Raw genomic sequence first — 23953 nt, 5'->3', positions numbered from 1 at the left:
GATTTGGACGTAGAAAATAAACACGTTTTTGTTTTTTTATTTAAAAGTAGGAGTGCCCGAAATATTTCAATGAATATGTAACTTTAGGACCAAAGTATTGCATAAAAATTAGATATCATAAATTCAGAATATAGAAATTCAAATTCATATATTCAATAGTACATTTATTATTTGAAATAAATATAATATAATGATTTGCATTATCTAAATATAGCTGAAAATAAAATGAAGAACTAAATTTTAGGATAAATCAGAGAAAATGCCAATGAATAATCGTGGGCCGCGGTGGCCTGGTGGTAAGGTCTCGGAAACGGAGGGTTTCAGGTTCGAGACCCGATTCCACCGAAGAACCGTCGTGTAAGGGGGTCTGTTGCACGTTAAACCCGTCATGACCAAACGTCCTCCCGCTGGTGTGGTGTGGTGGGGAGAGGGAAGTGTGTCGTCCTCGTCATCTGACCGCGGTTCAAAATTACGAGGTCCGTCCCAAAATAGCTCTAGTGTTGCTTCAAACGGGACGTTAATATAACTAAATTAAACTAAAAAAAAGCCAATGAATAATCCTTTGAGATATTGCATAAATCATAAAATAATATTCTATAATCAAAAAAGATTACAATGCTAAACGATTCTGCTTTCTATACATATATTGTTGCAAAACGTATGTTTGGTTTCAGCAAAAATGCTTTTATTTTTTTCTGAAGTTTAACCAAGTCCGTTTGAATTTAAAGTTTAGATTTTACGGGAGCTGATAAAAACTATCGGAGAGATATGCAGTACTAAGAACAATACTGCCTGAGGTTTTATAATAACAAGACTTCCACCTTTAAAAAATTGAAGCATAAACATATTTTGCAACAGGAACTATTAAAATACTAAGTTACATGACATATTTTATTGAAAATTTTAGTGAATCATTAATCCCGGCTAATCAGCAAGTTGCCAAAGGCGGTTAGTTTAGAATAAAGTTTAGTTTAGTCAAAAGGTAATGAGAAATATTGCTGGTAGCACATTTTGCAAACTTATAATTAAAAGTGAGTAGAACAACTTATAAAAAAACAAAGGGCAGAAAATGATAAATTTTTCCCATTAGTCTTAGAAATCTGGGAAATATGGTTTAATGTAAAATGGAATAAAATAAAAAATAAAATAAAAATAATGTATTTAAATAAAATAAAAGAATATCCTAGAGAGTTTCTTGCTGAGAGATTGCTTAATAATTCTGAGTGTAATTTTAGGAATATTTAATAGACAACGAATATATAATAGTTTAAGATGAAATGAGAAATATAGAATTTTATAAATACATGTATAAAAATAGCGAAAAGTTCGTGAAATCTTTAAAATATGCTGATGCGGGTATGCTATGTACGCATTTTAAATTGAAGAAGTATCAACAATTATTATAAAAAATATAATTAATTATTGTCTAATTCCTTAACAATCTAATTATTTTAGATGGTATCCTTTGATTAAGAAAGATGTTGTTGGGTTGATTCAGTTAAGGGTTCTTAGGAAGCTTGATAGATTTTTATTTATGTTTTTGATGTAATTTATGTATCAAATAATAAAACCTGTGAATAAATTAAATGTGGATAAGTTTTGAAGAAACAGTTTTTGATGTAGGAACCATATTTATGGCCGGCATCCAAGCATAGGGATAGCGCATCTTTCCCGTGCTCTGACTTCCTGGGTTCGAGTCCCGGTTCGAGCATGGTTGTTCTTCATCTATTCTATTTGTGAGATGTGTGAATGTGCCCCTCCCATTGTAAAATGGGGTGGTGCTAGAGAACGTGTGAGTAGCTAAGTCGTACTCCTGGCCATAGATGGTGCTACTGAAAACAAGAGACGCTCCCCCACCGCCTTAAAATCGCTGTCTTCATAACAGCGGGTTTGTCCATGGCAAGTGCCATAAAAAACAACAAACAACAATAACATACTTAGGCAAGTTGAAGGAAGAGGCATTATATAAGACAATGTAAGATTCAAAATGTATAACAGAATATGTTTAATCTTTTTCACTAAGAGAAAAATGCTTTGAGGCCATAATTTTAAGGAAATTTATTTAATTTTGCTTTTTTTTATGTATCTCCATCTTTTCTTCTAATATGAATAACAGAATAAACCAGCTGGAGTGGTCTTCCCCAAACTTTCTTGCATATCCTTTAATAAATTTGTCATTCCAGAGAACGCCTTACATAGCATTCTCATAAAATAGTTACGAAATATTAACTTTTAGATTGAATTTAGTGTTCTTATTGGCTAATTATTTGGCGATTAATCCTTGGAATGCTTTAGTACAATCCTAAAATCAAATTCATACTTTAGACACGTTTTTTCTCAAATGATTTATGACAGAAATTTGAGACAAAACTGCACTTATTGGCATAAAATCGCATATCAAATTTGATATATTTATGACATTACGTTTTTGAATTATTGCGTTTACCTCTTTCTGAAAGTAGAGACCGACAGACGATCAACCTGTTCTTGAAGTTGGCTCAAAATTTCACAGGTGTCTACACTATGGATGTTCAATCTGTGTACCAAATTTTATTCCTCTAGATTACTTTGTTTGGTAGTTATCGTGTTAAATTATATTCGAAAAGCTTTGCAGATGAACTTTTGAACAGATTTCATTTAAAAATGATCGAAATCTTCAAATTCGGTGCACAGCACATATGCCAAATTTCAACCATCTAGTTCAAAGCATTTTTGAGTTATCTTTATCATAGCGAGACAGACTGGTGGACAATTTTCAAAAATGTGTTTTTCGAACTCAGAAAGGTCTAAAACGCGTAGATTCGTCAAAATCTCGAGGTCGATTTTTTTTTTTTTTTTTTTTTTTTTTTTTTTTTTTTACGATTACTGTATTTTCTCTATACTAAGTACAGGATAAATGTGAAAAGATATTACTTTACAGGGACACTGAGTAATAAATATAGAATAAAAAATATTAAATAAGAAATTTTCAACTCACTTTCGTTTTTTTGTTTCTAGACACCAAATGGAGTCCACCAAGGAAATATTGTCTCCGACACTTGTGATGCCCCCGGCCACCCACAACGCATCTTTGCAGGACACCGCCCCCATTGCCATTCTTGGCTCTGGGAGGGGTGTAAATTCCTCCCATTTGTTTTTGGATGCATCATATTTTTCGATAGAAGATAATATTCTGAAAAAGAGTTTTTGTCAAGAGCAGAATGCATAAGTCAGCATCCAGTTTTTCGAATTATATAATTTTAATCTCTATATAAAGGACGTTTCAAAATTAACGCAAGAGTTGAATTTGCCATCATTCGTGCAGTAAAATGTTGGTATCCCTTTAAAAACATTTGAAAACAAACTGACTGATATATTAGTGTTAGTAAAAATGGCGCGTTACACAATAGAACAACATGTTTTCATTTTTTAACAATATTTTAAAAAAGTAAGGAAAGTCTGGCTGCCATAGTTCGGAAATTTGAGAATTGGGCCCCTAGATCGTCTGATTTAACACCATCGGAGAATAATTTCTCATTTTATGGGGTTATTTGAAGTCAAATGTTTATATCAACTAGCCCACAAGCATGTGTGCATTGAAGCAGGAAATTCAACGCTGCATTTACAAAATTCAGCCACATTTATGCAAAATGGTCTTGGAAAATTTCGACAGAAGAGTGCGTATAAGCTAGCAAAGCCGTGGTGGCTATTTACCCAGTGTGTTATTCCATACATAACCCTATTCTGTGTACTTTCTGATTCAATAAAAATGTAACAATCTAAAGAAAAAAACGCGTTTTTTGGTAATTCAAATCTTGACTTAACACCTTGCCCTATCATTTAATTCTCCATTTTTACAAACCCTAAGCTATGAGCTTTCAAATGGTGTTTTCATTAAGGGTTCTCAGCACTGTACTGCCTGAATGGTGGTAAAATTGAAATCTGGCGTTAACTTTGGTACACTCTTTATAACAATAAGAAAACCATAGAATTGTTCCTTATAAGCAATCTGAAAGGATTCTGGAATTCTGTCCTTCTCTCAATAAGACAAGATGGCCATCGTATGTATAAATTCGGAACAGAAAAAGGAACATACCTTCATTAATTAGGGCAATGGTTGATTAATTAATTTTTCTTTCACCACTTTCTATAAAATTGGGAGTTATAATATAATTTGCAGATATAACTTTGAAAGTTTTCGGTCTTAGTAAAAACAAAGCTAAAGGAATTAGTATTTATAAGGACCTGGCACAATTATAATGAACTATAAAGGAAGAGTATATACGTATAAGAAACTCACTTTCCAGACTTTGATTGATTTCAGACTGAACTGATTGAGAGGTTAATATAAAGCTATATAGAATTTAACTATAAAACAATAAATAGAAGAACGTTAAATCTTTTAAGTCAGTAGATGTTGACTACTAATTCTACCAAATATATTTGAATAATTACTGAAACACTGAAAACAATTAGAACTTTGGAATAATAATAAGTAATTAGAAAGTAGACAAAAAATATTTTTAAAAAATTTCCCAAATCTAGGAAAAATTATGAAACTGATATCGTTAAAAGACATTTTTTTTTTTTGCATTTCGAAACAAACTCTAGTTAACGCACGCACGCACGCACACACACACACACACACACACACACACACACACACACATTTTTTTATTAGTAATATTAATGTAGTTTAGAAGGAAAAACTGAAATTACAATACTGTTAAATTTCATAAGATAGATAAATCGACAATTTATGCTTTTAATAACGTTATAATGTCATACGGAATTACGGCACTTATTTCCATTATAACAGTTCATGTATACAGTAACCAGATCATATGTGAGACAGTTAAAATACAACAGATATAATGTCTAACAATTTGACGGAAACATTAAATTATGCCTAAACATGAAATTGTATTTAATCTAACTGAATTAATTGAAGCTAATAGAATTTAACTAGAATGGCGTTGAAATTACATTTAACTTATATTTAAATTAAATTTTATCAGGTAATTGCTGAATGATAAATGAACCGTAACTTACCTGCTTTTTGAGTTGGTGAAGTTGGGTCACTGTACGACGCTTAAAATTGAATCCATCGACATAATTTTTTTATGCCCGATAGTTAAACCGCATATTTAATAATTAGGCTTAATAATGAAAAAAAACATTTAGTACTATTTATAATCAAAAATAAGAACATTTTACTTCTAATTTAAGAAATGTTTCGAAGAAAAGTTAAAAAAGATTTCATTAATAAAATATTTTAATAAGAATTTTGGTCATAAGTGAACTAAAAACCAATACGACATTCGTTTTTATCTCCTGCAAAATTTTTGGACTGATTTTCATCTGTCTCTGTACAATCAATACTTAAGAAAGAGAAAGAACACTGTAAAATTATCAGAGTTTATAAGTCAACTAAGCATTATTTTATCTAGAATTGCAATAAATTTGGAGCAAATTATCGTTCAAAAATTTATTGTACGTTAAAATAAAATTCAAAAATTATTATTATCAAAAATTATTACAATCAATTCAAAAATGATCTTTATTTTTGGTAAAAATTTAACTTCGCTTCAACTTATTTTTTAATCCTTACTTTTGCAGAATTATTATTTTGGGTGATTTATTTTTCTCACAAGCGATGTAAGCAAGGAAAGAGAAAGTAATATAGTGATAAAAAATCAAACTGAAGGCATTAGTAAATCTCCACGTTACAGACAATCTTGAAAAATAGATTTGAGGAATTACGTTTGTCAATCAGTCAACACGATAATTCAAAATCGCTTTGGATCAAATTTACACCAAATTTGCATGTATACATCGAATTTTTAACGAAACTGGATGTTAAATATGTATACCAAATCTTATCTGTCTAGCTCTCTTCTTTTTGTAGTTATAATATTAATTTATATTCGAAAAGTAAAACCAGAAGAGTTCCTATGAACAGATTTTACTCAAAATTTGACAGAAATCTTCGCATATGGTGTAAAGACCATATACCAAATTTCAACCATTTGACTGAAAGCATTTTTGAATTATTTTTGTCATAGACAGACAGATAGACGGACAATTCTCAAAAATGTTCTTTTTGTACTCAGAGAGTTCTGAAACATAAAGATCTGTCATACTCTCGAATTTGAATTCTTCTTTTTGACGATTAATTTACTTTTTCTAAACGTGTAAGTAAAAATCCCAAATTTGTTGAATTTAGAAATCTGTCAACTATTTAAATAACTGAGCGAATTTTTGAGTATTCTAAAGAATTTGAATATTTCATTTATTTGAATTTTGAGCAGTAAATGATGAAATCAAATTATGTTACATTGTGTGTCCAAAATGTTATTTACATTCCATTTCAAATTTGTTGTGAATATTTTAAATTAAAAGATAATTTTTTTGTGCTGTCAAATTAGGCTGAGTTAAGAAACTTTGAGTCACTTTATCTTAGACTAATCAACACTCAGTTGGAGGAAATTAAGATAGTTGTTTAATGGTCTTTATAAAGGAAGCTATTGAAATGCTGAAAAAGCATGAAAAGAATTCAACCAGCTTTGCTCACTCAGAAAACTTTAAAATACAATTTTATCCGGAATATGCTACTTAATGAGTCTAATAGTATAATGATGAAAAGTATTATAAAATTTTATTCCTGCTTCGTCCCCAATTTAATCCTTGCTAATTAATTTGACGCTTCTAGCTTTTAATACAATAACAATCGCAAATACATTAAATCTTAAACAAGTGAACAAAGCTTTGCAAGCGACAACAGATTCCGAATCATGAACACACATTTAAAGGAACATTTTTTAATGAGTGGCATTTCAATGAAATGGCAAGCGAAATGTTTAATTTCAAGGATGAATAGTCTTAATTATTTTGCAGTTAAATATTATAATAGGAGTTGAAAATTATTTCTTTTTCGAAGCAGATTTGTATGAATTTCTCGCTTGTAAATAGTAAATTATTCAGTAAAATCTATAACGATGCACTTGGTTTCGAGCAAAAGAAAAAAAAAAAAACCTTTAAATCTAATAAACAATTCTAAAACAATAATTTCATAAAATGGGAGTTGTTATGAATTACATTTTAGACACTTTCATGTAAATTAATCTGACTTATTTTGTGATAAGCGCTGATTATTTTTTATTTTCATTTGATACATCTACTTATTATAACATTCTCTAAACAATAACTAATCATTATTTCCTTTTCTAATTATTGGATAAATAATTAAACATTTTGAAAGACGTTAAACTTAATATAGATGAACAAAACAGAATCTATTCCATTAATAACGGAGCATTTTAGCTTTATATTGAATTTCTATGTTTATTAAAAGGGAAATTCCTAATTTGAAGTTCGACAAAGACTTATGATTGTTTATTGTTTGATGATGTGAAGTTTAAGCTTTTTAAATAAAAGAAAAATTATTTTACTGCAGATAAAAAGAAGAGCAAAGTAGTATTATATGAGAATGCATTATATTAATTATACCCTGTTTTTGAATTTCTGCTAAGTAAAATAATTCAAATTTAAGTGAGATAAAATATTAGTGTCTTTTAGATATTAAAACAATAATACCAGTGAATCCTATGTGGAAGCCATTAAAGAAATTTAGTTTGTGGGTCATGTTTTTTTATTAAATTGGAGGTCTCATTAAAATGAAGGGTCTCTCATTAAAATCTTATACCAATGAATCCTATTTGGAAACGCATTACAGAAATATAGCTCATGGCTCATGTTTCTCATTTGAATGAGAGACCCTAAACACTAGTGAATCCTATATGGAAGCGGATTACAGAAATTTAGCGTATCTTCTGTAGAAGTATATATAGTTCATGTTTTTCATTTCAATGTTAAGATATAATTCCAGTGAATCCTATGCAGAAGTGTATAACAGCAATTTTGCTTATGGGTCCCATTTTTCATTTTAATGAGAGCCTATAATATCAGTGAATCCTATGTAGAAATGTATAACAGTAATTTTGGTTATGACTCATATTTTTCATATTAATGAGAGCATATAATAACAGCGAGTTCTCTGTAGAAGTATTTTTGGCTCATGTTTTTCATTTTAATGATAGGACATAATACCAGTGAATCCTATGTAAAAGTGTATAACAGTAATTTTGCTTATGACTCATATTTTTCATTTTAATGAGAACATATAATCATCTGAACTTTAGTTTATGGCTCATGTTTTTCATTCGAATGAGAGCCCATGATACCAGAGAATCCTACGCTGAAGTGCAGTACAGAAATTTAGTTTATGGCTCAAGTTTCTGATTTTAATGAGAGCCCATAATATCAGTGAATCCTACGTAGAATGTAACAGAAATTTTGCTTATGACTCATATTTTTCATTTTAATGAAAGGACATAATAATTTCTTTTGAAATCAAGAGTGTTGTCTACACTTTAAAATATCGATATTCTTTTTATTGATCAAAGAATAATTAAATATCAAAGCCCCTAATTACTTTAACATTTTTTTTTCTTTTCAAACTAACTGACTTTTGGAAATGCACCAGCCTATTTCTTTGTATACGTAACAACTTAAAAATGCTTTAAACAAGAAAGATGAAATTAGACATTTTGGTTTATTAGTAAAGTTGCAGACATGCATCGATTTTTTTTTCAAAATAATGGTTATGTTTAATTTCAAATAAGCCATTTTGATATCATTTATTATGTCCAAGATTCCGCATTACATTCTTTATGTCAGATATTAAAACTCTGTTGGATTAATAATCTTATATGCGTTCTTTTCCTTATTTATAGGAAAATTTTTAATGCAGACAACTCCATTAATATCACAGTGTTAATAAATCGTAAACGTTCGACTTATTTATCCTCTAAATTTCGCGGTATTGTAAAACTTAACTTTTCTATTTGTTTTGTAAACAGCGCAGATATTAAACAGAACCCTTCTTAATTTTGAACAGTGGAAGAAAATCGTGCAACGAAATATGTTATAAAACATGAAAACAGTTTGAATTTCAGTTCAACAATATAATCGATTCTAAAAAAATTGATAAAAATAAATGTTTGCAAAATTGCCAAAATTCAAGAAAAATACGTTCAACTATTAATTTTTTATGATTAAAAAGATATTTCCTCAAATTTTGACACAGTATAAAATTTCCTATTTTAAAACAATATTTTTAGTAGCAACCGAAAAGAAAAGAACCGAAGAAAAAAAATGTCAGAAGTCAATTTAAATTTAAATTAATTAAAATTTCATATAAAAATATTTCCTATGTTCGTATTTTTATATAAAAGGTATATATGTGCCAAATTTGGTAGCTTTAAATTGGCCTGTAAAATTCTAACGAACATACGTATTCATCTTTATTATTAGTAGAGACGCGGTCCAGACTTGTTATCCAATATCAAAATTGATGTTATAAAATTCAGGAGTTTGCTTATAATTTCAGATTAATTTTAATTGAATTTTTTGAAGTTGAAACTTTAGATATGCATGACACCGGAAAATTCCCCAAGAAAAGAATATTTGTCATGATTAACAAAATTTATTAAGTAAGCCTTTGTTATAGGAACGAAGGCAATGTCAATTCAAATTGAAAATAATGTAAATAAGCTGATGTTGCAAAAGTTATATAGCTTCTTCTTGTTGTTAATAAAATATTTTTATTTTTATAGAAGAAAAATGATATTATTTAATATCTAGTCAATTTATTTAATAATTAGTAAAAGGATGTGATACCACATAATATTATTGATTATATCTAATAAATAATATTATAATAAAAAAAGGTATAACTTGTATGTATAAATTTTTCATTACTGGCGCAGAAGGTTATAATCAGTTTTTCTTTGTCAGTAACTTCATATTTCCAATATATTTGTCGAAATTCTTCCCTGCATTGCAGTAAATTTGGAAAATAGTTTAATTAATTTCAGCCTACACAGAACATACCTTAGGGAAACTGTTCCTACATAATATCTGAGACATACTTTTATTGAAATCTATCTTTAATCTGCCAAAGTAGACTAATAACATGAATTATTAAAAAATTAGTGGGTGGAATTTCGTTAATTAAAATTGAGGTAACACTGAAAGAAATAATTTGCATGAATTTTGCGAGAAAAATTATTTAATCATAATATACATACATTTTCCAAACAGTTTTCATAAAGTTAAAAAAATTCATAAATAATTCTCATTTGTATTATGTTAAAAAGCTATGATTAACTGATATTCTTTTACGGTATTATTATTTTATTTTTTACTTTTAAGAATAATATTTATTTCCTGAGGGAAAACTGTGTTAATAAGAACATGTTTTATATTACTTATTTATATTTTGAAAAAATTTTTTTTAGAATTTCTGTAATCGTTTATCATCATGTTATTTGCGTGTGGGAAATACTTGTTTACAAAATATGAATAATTAATAAATATGTAAATATATCAACATCACTTCATTTCAATATAAGAAGTTATAATTTTTAATTATATATTTTCGTTTCATTTTAAATATCTATTGTAGTGAAATTGCAAAGAATTTTAAACATTGTAACAAAGAGAAAGAAATCTTAAAATGTTTCAATAATAATTCTTCGAGTGGATTTTGTATAATTTGCATTTTCAAAACAATAAACCTACGGGGATTAAACTTAAGTATCCGTTTTGATATTAACCCACTCACAGAGATTTCGTCCAATTAAAAATATTTTCTTTAATTTTTGTAAAAATAAATATTGGAACCATACATATTCAAAATCCATTATAAGGTGTTGTTATAAACCGATGAATATCCCTAAGAGAGATATTTTGCATTAGAACAAAATTCTTTGTTTCTGAATTTGTTTAAAATCCTCTTTTAAAGCCATCTATATACATTTCAGTATTTCTAATGAACAACTGAATTGCTTGTTGATAATATTCTAATTAACTTTAATTCAATCACTAAAATTACATATCTTGAAAGAGCAAGTTGTTTACAGAATTTGTTGACACGTATTGATCTGTTTTCTAGGTTTTATATAATGCCAATTGCCTTTGTTTCTTGTATTTAGCCCAACTATTGATAGAAATAATTTAATTATACGAATTAATTTTGATGAGCTATTCATTTACACTTCAAAATAATTTTGATAATAAATTATACTTGCACTATAAACTTAAAACGTTCTTATTGGTTGGCTATATTTCTAAAAAGGGGAATTTAATTGGAGAAATTGGAATCCTCTGAAATTAAATGGATTGGCATATCCTTTGAAAGTCTAAACTGGCGGGCACAGTATAATCAAGGATTATCTATTGGTTATAACCTTCATTGTGAAAGAAATATTGGTGAAATCTGTACCGTACTTGGAGCTGGAGAACTTTATAGAGATTTCTTCCATATATTATGTGTGGCGATTTTAATATTTCCAAATGTTAAGTTCATGCTCTTTTTGTGAAACAGAAACTGGTGAAATAGATAATTTTCCACAGTGGTTACTGCTGGAAAATAATATTTTGTTTTTTTGGAATGATTGTTTGGTTCCTCTAATTGTTTTAAGTAAATAAATAATATACATTTCTACTAATAATAAAAGAAAGAGTATGTGTTTGCAAGGATTTGTTCTTTACAGAAAAATATTTAGCAACTAGAATTATTATACTAATAGGAACTACTACTAATTACTTACAACTATTTAAACATATCCAATTTGAATCTATGTACATGCTTTATGGTGGCATCAATGCTTTAGAGGGTAAAACAAATATAAGAGAAATGCATCTTGAAGCACTTTTTTTAAAATTTTGTGAAATTTTTTATTTTTTAAAAATCAGTCCAGATTTTGACGGGTTTCCGCATTTTGTTATTTTAATTGACTTGCATGTGCTCTGTTCATTGTGTAGATAAGTCTGTAGTGAAAGCGTATAAGCCAGTTAACAGCTACGCTACACGGGCAATTGCTTTTGTATTGTGGCCATGTTACTCAGCTGCGAACCACAAGGTCCCTGGTTCTATCATCGCCCATACCAATCCGCTACATTGGTGACCCGGACGTGATACTTACAACCTTCGTACAGCTGTTGTGGCGCCATCTACCCACATCAAAAACCAAAGTCGTCAGATTCACTTGACGCTGCAACAAAAAAGGCCTCAGCAACCCAAAGTCATCAGACTCACTTGACGCAGCAACAGCATCAGCAACAGTAACCACTCATCCACACACGCTCGCGATAACGCTTGGCCTTCTCAAATGGGTACAGGCACTTTAGAATAAACAGCTATAAAAACATCTCCACTCAACAGCCATATCGTTCGACTCACTGGAGGGGGAGTCTGCGGTGAAAGCTTATAAGCCAGTTAACAGCTACGCTACTCGGGCAATTGCTTTTGTATTGTGGTTACTCGGCTGCGAACCACAAGGTCCCAGGTGGTATCCTCGCTAAATTCAATCCACCACAAGTCTTTCTAATGGAGATACGTTCCATAACTTTATATAGTTATGAAAAATGTAAACATGCGATTCATCCAGCCTTTAAATTCCGTGTTAATCTCACTTTACGTTAATTCGTTCGCAAACTACAGGTATATTAACCATAACTCTTCTTTAACTTTCAATACTGGAAGAAAATCCAATGTTTATATACTCGTTGAAATTTTTTTTCAATACAACATTTTAATCTGTTGCTAAAATTAGGCCAAACATATTTTAAAAAATTGCAAAATTTCAGTGAAAATTTCGATATTATCTGGGGAAAAGTATGCTGAACTAGCCTCGTTAAAAACACAATTTTTAAAATTTTTTAATATAATGAGAAATTTATATTTCTACTGTAATATCTTATGAAATTTGAGCAGAAAATTCTCACAATTCAGTTAATTTTTAATGAATTAAAATTCTAATCACCATTTAAAAACAATCAACACACAATATGCATATTAAATTGTAAACAAACCAAGTATGGATTTCAGGATATTGGAGAATGCAATACATTAGGCAGTAAATTCTTGTTAAAGCTTTCTAACAGTTTTAAACCGGAATCTTTTGCATGGCAACAATGAAACCATGAAAGCAAATTCCAATCGTATATTTTAAATATGGTTTGAATGGATTTATAAGTTATCGTTTCTTAAATTAAGGTAACTCTTACTTATTTTCTTCATCTTTTCCACCAATTATAAGTATCAAGTTATTGAAGATTACAGCCGCATGCAAGGATCTAGCATTGTTCATTAAAGGTAAAGGAAGCCATTCTTCATTTTTAAAGACAAACTTGTAACTTTCTTTCAGTGGAAGGGGATTGTCATCCAAAGGATTGCATCCCCCTGAAAATAAAAATAAAAAATAATAAATAAAAACATAATATAAACAAAAAAAATATATCAATGGAATTGTAAGAAGAAAAAAAAAGAAATTTAATCTCAATCCTGGATATCACTTTAAGGAAATTCCTTTTGCTTGAATTACTTTAAAAGAAAATTCATTGTGTTTTCACAAACTTATAATTAGCTTTATAATCCGAAATCGAATTTTTATCGTTTTCATATAATTCGATTTTCTATGTTTATAAGAAAAACTAAACTTAATTAAATTTTGTATTTCTCGTAATTTGTATTTAGATAAAAATTCCTAGATGCGGATATAATAATTGTTAAATTGTTAAATATCTTTAAAGGCGTGCTAATATTTGGCAGAATATAAAAGGAAATAGTTTTCCTGTTTTAAAAGTTATTTATAGGTTAAAACAATATTTTTTTTCAAAATGTTAGTTTCAGTTCAACTTTCTATTTAACTAAGTAACTTTAAAGCAGTACTCTGGATATTTTTGTTTTGCAACAAAAAAGTACTGTAAAAGCAAGGGGAAAGAAATAAGCAGTCAACGGTTTCTAACAAGCAGACTTTAAACTTGAAAGAAGTTTCTTGTTGAAAGGACAAAACTTCACATATTTCAGAGAAACACAAAAAGGGTGTTCAAAAAAGGTTCTTCATTCTTTCTTCTACTTTTTTTTAGATTTCATGATTAGATTGGGAAATACTTGGGGGTTCTAAAGCTAAAGAAAGCTTTTTTAAATCTTTTTTTTTTAATTTTAAGAATGATTTCTGATTTCTACTAGAAATATACAAAAATGATATTTTAGTGCAGTGGAGTTTCTCTGTCTAAGTTGAAATTGAAAAATGTCATTGGTTAAAGTTCGCAAACGCATACTAGGTCTTATCTGAGAACTTAGAAGATTTAGATGTGCTTTAAAATTTCTTTTCGTAAAATCTGGAATTGCATTAGAATATTGCATTAAATACAAGTTATATTTATTTCAGAAGAATATTAAGAAAGAATACTTCTATTTATAATGTCTGAACGAGAGTTTTCATTTTTTTTCCTTAAGTGAGCATTTGCATTCTTATATTGATTCAGCTTTCTCCGAAATATAAAGAAAAAAATTATAAATTAAACAAAAAAGACTCAACCACCGGACGGTTTCCGCAAAAACACCTATTACGTATTACTTTATAAAGTAAACCGAAATGTTCCCGTCAAATAAGTATAATCTAAGATGTTAATTTTAATCCTTACCTAAAACATACAAAGCTTCATCCGTTGCAACCATTCGCGTATCATGAAGAGGAATAGGAGTTGCTGTTAAAACAGACCAATTCTTGCTGTTCAGATCATATTTAAATATAACGTTCTGGCCTAAAATAATTAATAATTTTTAAAAATAATTAGTGATTATTATTAAAAGCGTATCTATTACGTAATTGCTTAACGTCTAAATGCCAAGAGCTAAAATATCGATAATATTATTCGTTTTTAAATAACCTAATATAAATATAACTTGAATACAGAAACGTAGAGACATATTTTCAGGTGCCAGTAAACTTAAATAAGCAAGATATTGTCTTAGATTTATCACGTTAATGATGGATTAAGTGGCTGTGGCAATAATATCTTCATTAACATTTCATCAGGAAAGTTATCTTTAGTAATAATGATTACAAATGTCTACTGGTAGCGCCTCGCGGGCATACAGAAAAAATTGATTATCCAGCCACCGTTAAAGCATTCGTGGGATTATGGTTAACCTCTAAGGGCCATCATCAGCCATAGTACAACCCCTCCAGTAGAAGACAAACCCCGCAATCAAAAGGTGGTAGCTAACCCCAAAACCATTTCTATACCCTCCAGAGCGGCGAGAATCAACTTCAACTGCTTTTTAGCAAGAAATATAGCAAATAAGAAGATTAGCTAACGCATCACTAAATTTATATTTCATTTTTAATACGTTCTTTGTCACGGTTACACTATGGATTCGGATCTTCTAACTAATTAGATCTCCCCTTTTTTGAAATTACTTAACTGAAGTAGAAAGGGAGTTAAATAGTAAGTAATCATTAATTAGATATTGAATATGAATCACAGGCAACACACGAGGTTATAGGACGTAATTTTAAAATATAACGGTAGTATTTAATTCATTCTTAAAACTATTATATCATTTTTCCAAATTCCCTTTATGCGTTCTAAATTGAACTAAATTCTCAAAATTTGACAAACTATTTTAAAGGTTATTAAATCATTTACCATTGAAGCACTTTTCGAAACTTTCTAATAATTGTTACTACCAAATAGTATTCGTCTTCGAATGTTTTGGTCCAAATGTTTTTCTTATCTTTTTTAACTTTTTATTTTTACAATGATTAATTACATGTTTTATCTGTGCCTTGATAAAAACATGCATATTTATATAGCTTTAGGACTCTTTTTTTCATCATCTTGTGAAGACTGAAGGATTAATATTGCTTTATTCGCTTTTCTAGAATTTGTACAGTTTTTCCTTTTCTTAGGACCTTATAGTTTCACTTGCTTATAAATTCCAGCAATGTACAAAATGTTGGTATTTTTCATTATTATTACTTATTTGTTTATTTCTTTGAAGACGAATACAATCCCCATGTCATATTTATCTTTAATTTTAATTAATATGATTAAAAGTATCATATAAATATCATTCAGTTTTATCTTTAATTTAATAGATATCATACAAAATATAAAACAGCTTTACATTTTGAATTAAATATATCACTGGGCAATTTTGACTTGTGTAGAACCATTTAAAAAAAATAAAAAGATTATAGAAAGTGTTTCATCTTCATCTCTTAATCCTTTAAAGGGCAATTTTTTTCTAGTCATATTATGTTAAAATATTTTTAGGCTTGGGATTAGAATAAGAAAAGGGATTCATTTAACTTATTAGATAAATTTAATTTGATTAATTAATTAATTTGGTTAATTAATAATTAAGTAACAAATCAAAACACATCATTTTGTCTGAGATAAAGAACTGAAGCTCCTAAGTTTCTGACTTACTAAAAGAATTTGTCAGAACTTATGCCAACCTACATAATTTCATGCAAAGATTGATAAATTTGGTGGGGAGCGTACTTCCCATGGCCCTAGAAAGGGTTAATATAATTTTATTTTACAAGTTTAAACTCTATGTTTATGTAAAACATCTTTTTTCTCACAAAACATGCATCATCTTCATCTTAAGTCAGAGTTCACATTCAATGTCATGGAAAATATGATTCTAATTTAGTTATTTTCGATAAAAATGAACTTTTCTTGGAAGGCAGTTTATTTCATCATCCGAAAGAAAAATCAATAACATTTTAAATATTATATTCTTTTTTAAATATTGAGCAAATGAATAACACAAACGTACCTTTTTCTTTTATATCCGAATTACAGCCGCCCATAACATAAAGTGTTGGTTCTGGTGGAGATTTGTCAGTTCTTTTGAAGCATGATTCCAAACATAAGATTTTATTCAGAGTCTCTTTATGAGCCTTATTCATATTTTCTTTTCTATTCTCCGGGAGCATTGGCAATGAATCACCGATATCCTGGAAACAGTATTCAATTATAAGTTGCAAGTGATGCAGTTATCAAAAACATTTTTGAAACAAATATTTCCTGACATTCCATTACGGGAAACAACACTTTTGGTCCACAATAATAGTTTGGTACATTTGTTACATGCAGTATTATACAGAAGAATATTGTAATAATCAAAAGTCCTTAAATTTTATCTGAAATTTTTGACAGTTAGTACCTATTTAGGTGAAGTAAAAGTTCTTTACCACTTATGTACAACGCAACCGGTTTAGAAAAATAATATTTCACTTTTAATGAATTAATGTACTCTATATGTATGTTGTGTCATATCCGCCAATGGAGATTTTCACTTTTTCTCTTTTTGCATATACGTTGTTTTCCATATTCTAAAAAATAAGGTTTTGAAGAACTATATGTATGCAATGAAATTTTTCAATATGAGTTTTACCATTCGTTATCAATTTAAATATTGCTAATAAATACATCTAATATTGCTATGATACTTAAATATTGCTATAAATACATCTGAATTTTTGCCTAGTCACATGTAGAATATTTATAAATATTTGCTCTTTGTGGCATGAATTCTTTTGTGCTCTAGTTGTGAGTACATTAGTTAAGATATTTGATATTCATATTCAGATATATTTGAATAGAATTTTTTTGCTTAGACCCATTTTGACCCTTTCATTCCTAAAATCATAGAATTTCAGTTACGTCAGCACTACCGAAATATCCAAGTTCTTCTTTCAGTGGTAAAAGAAGAAAAAATAATCCCTCCCCCGTCAAAAATTGCAATGGTATCCCATATTTTTGATAGATATCAATCAAAAGACACCCCTTTTAACTTACATGTATTAGTCAAACGTATGCTTGGATATTTTTGAGAGTTCTATAAATACTTCCCTGTTTCTCAAACCCATTTCGGTGAGCGTCTCGGATGCACAAAGTATCAACCACTGTATTTAAATTATCACATTTAGAGAAAAAGACAAAAAATTCGTTGTGATACCTAGGCGTTTCGGGCCTTTATCGTAGTTATGTGGAAAGGGAGAAATAGGACAGTGGAGACGTTTGTAGTAGCGAGAGAGTTACTTTGGAAATTTAGTGGGAAGGAATCCTTACTAATGTTCTTGAAGTCATAATTTGTATCTATTCAATCTAAGCTTTTCATACGTATCTTTATTTCAAAAAGATTTTAGCCTCTACGTTCGTCTTGCTTTATGCCTTAAAAATTATGAAATTTTAATAACTGTTTCAAGGCTGTTTTTTTTTTTCTCATTTAAAAAATTCTCCTGTGTTTAGAGGAGCTCATACTCCTTTGGACCAGGTGTTATAAAACTAACAGCTTACCTTATTAAATTACACAAATTCAAGAAAAATGTTAAATAAATATAATAATTTCCTGGGTCTGATTAAATATGTCACATTATCTTTTTCTGCATAATTTTATTGAACTCAACTTGTTTGATGACGGTCTGATAACAATCAAATTCCGCTTATGATGATACTTAATGGTTACTAGTCATCTACAGGAAAAAAAAATCACCGAAAGCCTTTTGGTTTCGAAACTGAATCACTTGATCAAATAAAGAAGAGATGCAACTCACTTTGAGAGCTAGTTTGATGAAATATAACATATCTTATCATGTAACACAATGATGGAGTTTCTGAAGTCTCAAAACGGACGGTTACAAAATTGGCGATTTATCACTTTTGTAGCATCAATTTTTCGCTTTTAGGGCTATTAGAAAATGATAAAGTAAGTTGTCACATTTGGCGACATATCGGCAACAAAAGGTTACAACTTGGCCCGAATATCCGTCCTTTACCCGATTCTGCTATCTGACCAGTAATAGATGTAGGTTCGTAAGAAGTTATCACCCAAAGAAGCACAAAGAATAAATTGGGAATGAACGCGAAACAACGAGGTGAGGTATCTAAACTTATATATAAATAAACAGACAAACAAACAAAAAAAAACATAGCTTTCTGAAAGTTGACGACTGGGCAATACAATAGTCACGTGATCTTCCCAAACCAGTTTAAACAGAATTTTCGCAAAAAAAAAAAAATGACCTTGAGATAAAGTTTTGGAGCTCGAACGATTTTCAGATGGGGGAGTTGTTGATATCGTTATCAAAATATAGACGCATGCGTAATCTCATAATCACATGTTCATTTCAAACCGGTCTAAGCCGGTTCTTTCAGGAAAATAAAAGAGGGCTGTGGTGGTCTGGTTGTAAGGTCTTGGTGCTGGTGGTGAGGTCGAGACCCGATTCCACCGAAGAACCGTCATGGAAGCGGGTCTGGTGCACGTTAAACTGTCCGGGCCAAACATCTTCCCCCTTCTGTGGCATGGTAGGGAGAGGGGTGTGCCAGCTCAGGTGTCGCCATCGTCATTTGACCGCGGTTCAAAAGTACGATGTCCGTCTCAAAATAATCCTAGAGTTGCTTTAAAACGAGACGTTAATATAACTAAAAAGGAAAATAAAAATCTGGGCTCGAGAAAAAGTTTTAGAACTCGATGTTGAAATGATCAAAAACCACCATTTTTGTAAATGTTGGCGATTGCGAAATATGAGTCATGTTAGAACATGAAGTTTTCCTATCGGTTTGATATCACGTGACTTAAAAAATAATGTTTTCACGAGATAACATGAAATTTATTATATTTTAAAGAAAAGGGCTGTAAAACAAGGGATTGATTCTTAGGCTCAGTACCTCTGTTTGGCTTCTTCCCATCTTGAATCGCTTTCGCACCCTATAGCCTCGAAACGCGGACTGAATGACAACCGCAGCGCAGTGGGCTATGGAGATGCATTCTCGCAGATGTTTCCGGGTGAGATAGCCCCTCACTGCGGCCTGGATCTTGGTAGCGGCGTGGTTACGTCTGTTCGCTTCAAATTTGTCCGGTTCATACATACAGAGGTCCTATAAGGGAAGATAAAACAGAGGTTTAAACCACCCATTTTCCAAAGAACTTCTGTCTTCACTAAAGTTCACAAAATAACACCGAATATACTGAATGTTTTTAAAAATTATCTAAGGGTCTCAGATCTATATTGAAGGTTCGATATAAAAATCTTTTTCATGATGCATTTAATTCACCTCTTAAATTTTTGTTAAAGTATCTCACGCGTGCTAAATTTTTTCAAAAAGAAATATTTCCTCATTTCGGTTTTACTTTTCACTCGACATTACATGTTAATAGGAAACAAAATTTATTTCTCTATTTGAGATTATAAGATTACTTGACATTAACATCTTATAATTTTATATATATATATATATATATATATATATATATATATATATATATATATATATATATATATATATATATATATATATATATATATATATATATATATATATATATATATATATATATATATATATATATATATATATAACCAATCTTAAGTAAGAAAAAGTTTGTAAAATGAAAAATGAATGAAAAGTTTGTTAAAATGGTATATCTCTTGAGCATAATTTCAGGGGATTTTCGGGTCACGAGGAATCATTATTAGACAATGTCTGTATTTCCTCACAGAAAAAATCCTTTTCTTTGAATCCCTGCCTGAGGGTGACCCTTGAAAAAGTCTTCAGGCCGGATTCTTTTTTTATATTTTTTATAATTTTTTTGGTTTAATTTTTATTTGATTTTTTTTTTCCTATTGACTTGATTCTAATACTTTTGTATATATATTTATATATATATTTCGGAAACGACTGTAATGGCTGTTTCGATTAAGATCAAATTTTATATTTAGATTAGTTTTGCTTTTTAAGTTTATCTATATAGGTATCTTTTCTGAAAAAACTCAATTTCATACGCACACACATTTTTTTTTATAACTATTAGAGTCTTTTTCTTTCTGCTCTCTGTCTGATGACAATGTCATATAGCGCCATCTAGGATCTGATTCCACCATGATAAAACTCAGTGTAAGTTCAAAAATATAAATAATGATAGATAAACTGCAAAATGAATATTGTAACATTGCAGATTGTTTTGAATTACATGTTAAAATAAGTAAATTCATGATTTTTTTTTTTTTTGTATAAATGAATAGTTCATACCTAGGTAAGATTGAAAAATATTTATATGCGATCAGTATGTGATTCGTATATAAATATTTTCGCCTAAAAATTACGTTTTTACTTTAAAAAAAACCCCGCTGCAGAGCGAAGCTTGGTCTTCCAGATATTAATAAAATTATTGAAGAGTCGCATATTCTACCTTTTTTCCTTTTCTTCTTTTTTTTGTTTCACTATAAATAGAGTTATTACATTTCTATATATATATATTCAGGTTGATCAGTTAAGTCTTCAGGCCCTTTAAATCCAAAACGATATCTCGTATAACTAGGGAAATTAAGATGTACATTCGTTAAAGTGATGGAATTACATTTATTGAGATAGCTTAAAGCACCCTTAGCAACGAAATAAGAAAGTTACAAAAATAATTTAAAAATAAAGGAGATTGGCTAAAAGGTTCAATAAAGATGTGTGTTACACATTATTAAAACTAAACGATTACGTTTTAATTTCATGGAGTTGTCAATAAAATTGGGGAAGATATTTGCACTTAGAATTATTAACTTTTCATGACTTGAGAATCATCCTAAATTGCAAAATATATTTTTCAGCATAACTATAAATTTTCCAGAGTTAAACATCTGCGAAGTGTAATTTAAAAAAGAAAGAAAATAAACAAAAACCATTTATAAAATCTAAATTTTATTTTTTAAAATTATTCTTGTTTATTTGATAATTAGGATGATGACATTGATTAGGACGAATCTGCTTTTTCTGAGAAATGGTCTTCATCATAGTCATATTTATTTACTATATAGTCCGTGGAAAAATGAGTACTTCCCAATTCAACTTTTTTTTCAAGCAAATGATTAATCATTATTCATATTATTCATCACATTATTCAATAAAATTCGATAAAAGATGATGTATTCTATCTACTAATTTTGCAAGAATCTACCGAGAGCTGCTCAAAATAAAAGGATTTTAAAGTTAACGAATATAAAACTGGGCATCGATTGCTGCACTTTTTTTCATAGAAGACGGATTGGTTAATGTTTGTATTCACAAAGATTTTGTACCACGCGATAATTGCTGTAATTTTTCCCTGATATATATATATATATATACAATACGAATTTGTTTTTGATGAGTTTGACGAAATGAAGATGATTTTGAATCTGTAAATTATCTGGAGTTACCTATGATAATGTAATTTCTGATAGTAAAACATGGAAATTATACTAAAAAAAATAACGGATAATAGTATCTATAGGTAATTTAAATGTATTTTCGAGTTAAAAGACTTAGGAAATATAAAAATCTGCTGGTGCCAGATGCACAGTTTTGAATGGTGATTATCAATCTTAATAAATGATAATCACCATTCAAAAAAGGACAAAAGAATAAGTTTTTTTTTTATCTGATTAAGAATTCAAAACAAAAATGTTAACCATATTTTTCTCGAAATGTGTTTTTCAGAAAATATCCATTTTTTAAACACAATTACGAATTTATTAGTAAAAATATCTGCCAAGGATTGAACCAGATATTACTTAGGGAATGATGGAAATATAATTGCAAAGATGAGCAATTCTTATGCTCTGGAGAAAGACTAAACATGCCCCGCAAAAATTGTGAACTTGCACTAAAACTTTTTCAATTGGTAAGATTATTGAATCGTAAACGTTACCTTTAGTTCTCGACCAAAATACCATTTATTATATATACTGCTGGATATACTATTCCAATAATTTATTTTTCATTGAGAGCATTTGAATTTGGTGAACATTTTCCGAAATATTAAAAACAATTTTATGTTATAAATTATTTATTAACTGTATATTAAATGTTTGAATAAATATGAGATACAATTATCAACTATTGCTCAAATTATTATTATTTGAAAAAATGACCTCCAGACGTAATCAGATTACTTAAAACTCACATTGCATATAATTAAGTTGATGGCTGGATTTTTATTTTATTTTACAGCCGAGTAAGCATTTGGGCTTCTAAACTTACATATGAAAATAATATTCCAGACTCTATTGTTTGAAAGGAATAAATGTAAAGGGCACCGAAAAGCGAAATAACTTTAGGATTTAATAATGGGATGTTTTTATTTTTGAATGAAAGTTTTAAATTATTCCCGTATTTCTCTGAATATTTATAAAATGCACGATTAGTGCTTTATTTTAATTTTGAAAAATACAAAACAGCACTTGGCAAACGCACATGCAGGAGCCATTAAGGTAATATGAAATAAAAGTGCTTTGTTGGATGCACAAAGAAATATGTGAAAATAATTACTATTGAAAGCTTCATTATTTTCTACAGGTATAACATTCTGCTTCTTTTCACAGAGGATAGCAACTCAAAAACATTTAAAAAGACACAAGAGTGGATTAAAGAGGCTTTGGCGATAAGGAAACCTTTTTTTGTCGAATAAACTGTTTTATATATTACAAACTAATGATTACTCTTTTAACATTTCTGTTGAAACTATTCTGCCTTTGTAAGAGATTGCAAAATTTTCCAAATTCTAAATAAAAAATATCTGAGAAATTCTCTAAAAAATATTGAAGCTTTTACCTGAATCATCTTTGCATAATAATGATTTAGATCTGATTTCATGAGCTTTTTCGGTGAATATTTTTGCATTACTTAATTTACATAAAGAATGACAGTATTCAAGTCAAAATTCAGTTTCCAACCTAATTTCCAAAATAAATAAATAAACTTATTTTATCATAACTTTTAACAGTCGTAAAAATACGCAACTGAAAGATTTGATGAAATAATGATGTTGGCTTAAATTTATTTAGGAAATGAATGAGGCAAGAGCATATTAACGTATGTTGCAAATTTTGAGTTTTAAGAATGTTGTTGAAGTATTATAATTATGGGAGATATAATCAAAAGTTTGCTGAAGAATGGTTTTTCCCTGCTTAAAACCATCGTCAGTGGTCTCCCCAGAACTTTCTCGCATGCTTTCTATTAAAAATTTTATCCCAGAGTATGAATTGCCTGGCATTAAAGTACAATAATTACG

At 29.3% G+C, this 23953-nt stretch overlaps 1 protein-coding gene across 1 annotated transcript in view; it reads right to left on the bottom strand.

The window, feature by feature from the left end:
• Window positions 1–23953, bottom strand: part of LOC129959165 (kelch-like protein 2) — a 69155-nt gene that overhangs the window by 2499 nt on the left and 42703 nt on the right. The window contains exons 6-10 of the mRNA XM_056071991.1: window positions 19582–19791; window positions 16685–16865; window positions 14536–14655; window positions 13114–13288; window positions 2978–3172 (exon numbers count right to left, since the gene is read on the bottom strand). Coding sequence (XP_055927966.1) covers window positions 2978–3172; window positions 13114–13288; window positions 14536–14655; window positions 16685–16865; window positions 19582–19791 — 881 coding nt within the window. The remainder of the gene's footprint in view (window positions 1–2977; window positions 3173–13113; window positions 13289–14535; window positions 14656–16684; window positions 16866–19581; window positions 19792–23953) is intronic.

Source organism: Argiope bruennichi, chromosome 2 (genome assembly GCF_947563725.1).
Source record: "Argiope bruennichi chromosome 2, qqArgBrue1.1, whole genome shotgun sequence".
NCBI classification, from domain to species: domain Eukaryota; kingdom Metazoa; phylum Arthropoda; class Arachnida; order Araneae; family Araneidae; genus Argiope; species Argiope bruennichi.
This window is presented reverse-complemented; position numbering and strand designations above follow the sequence as displayed.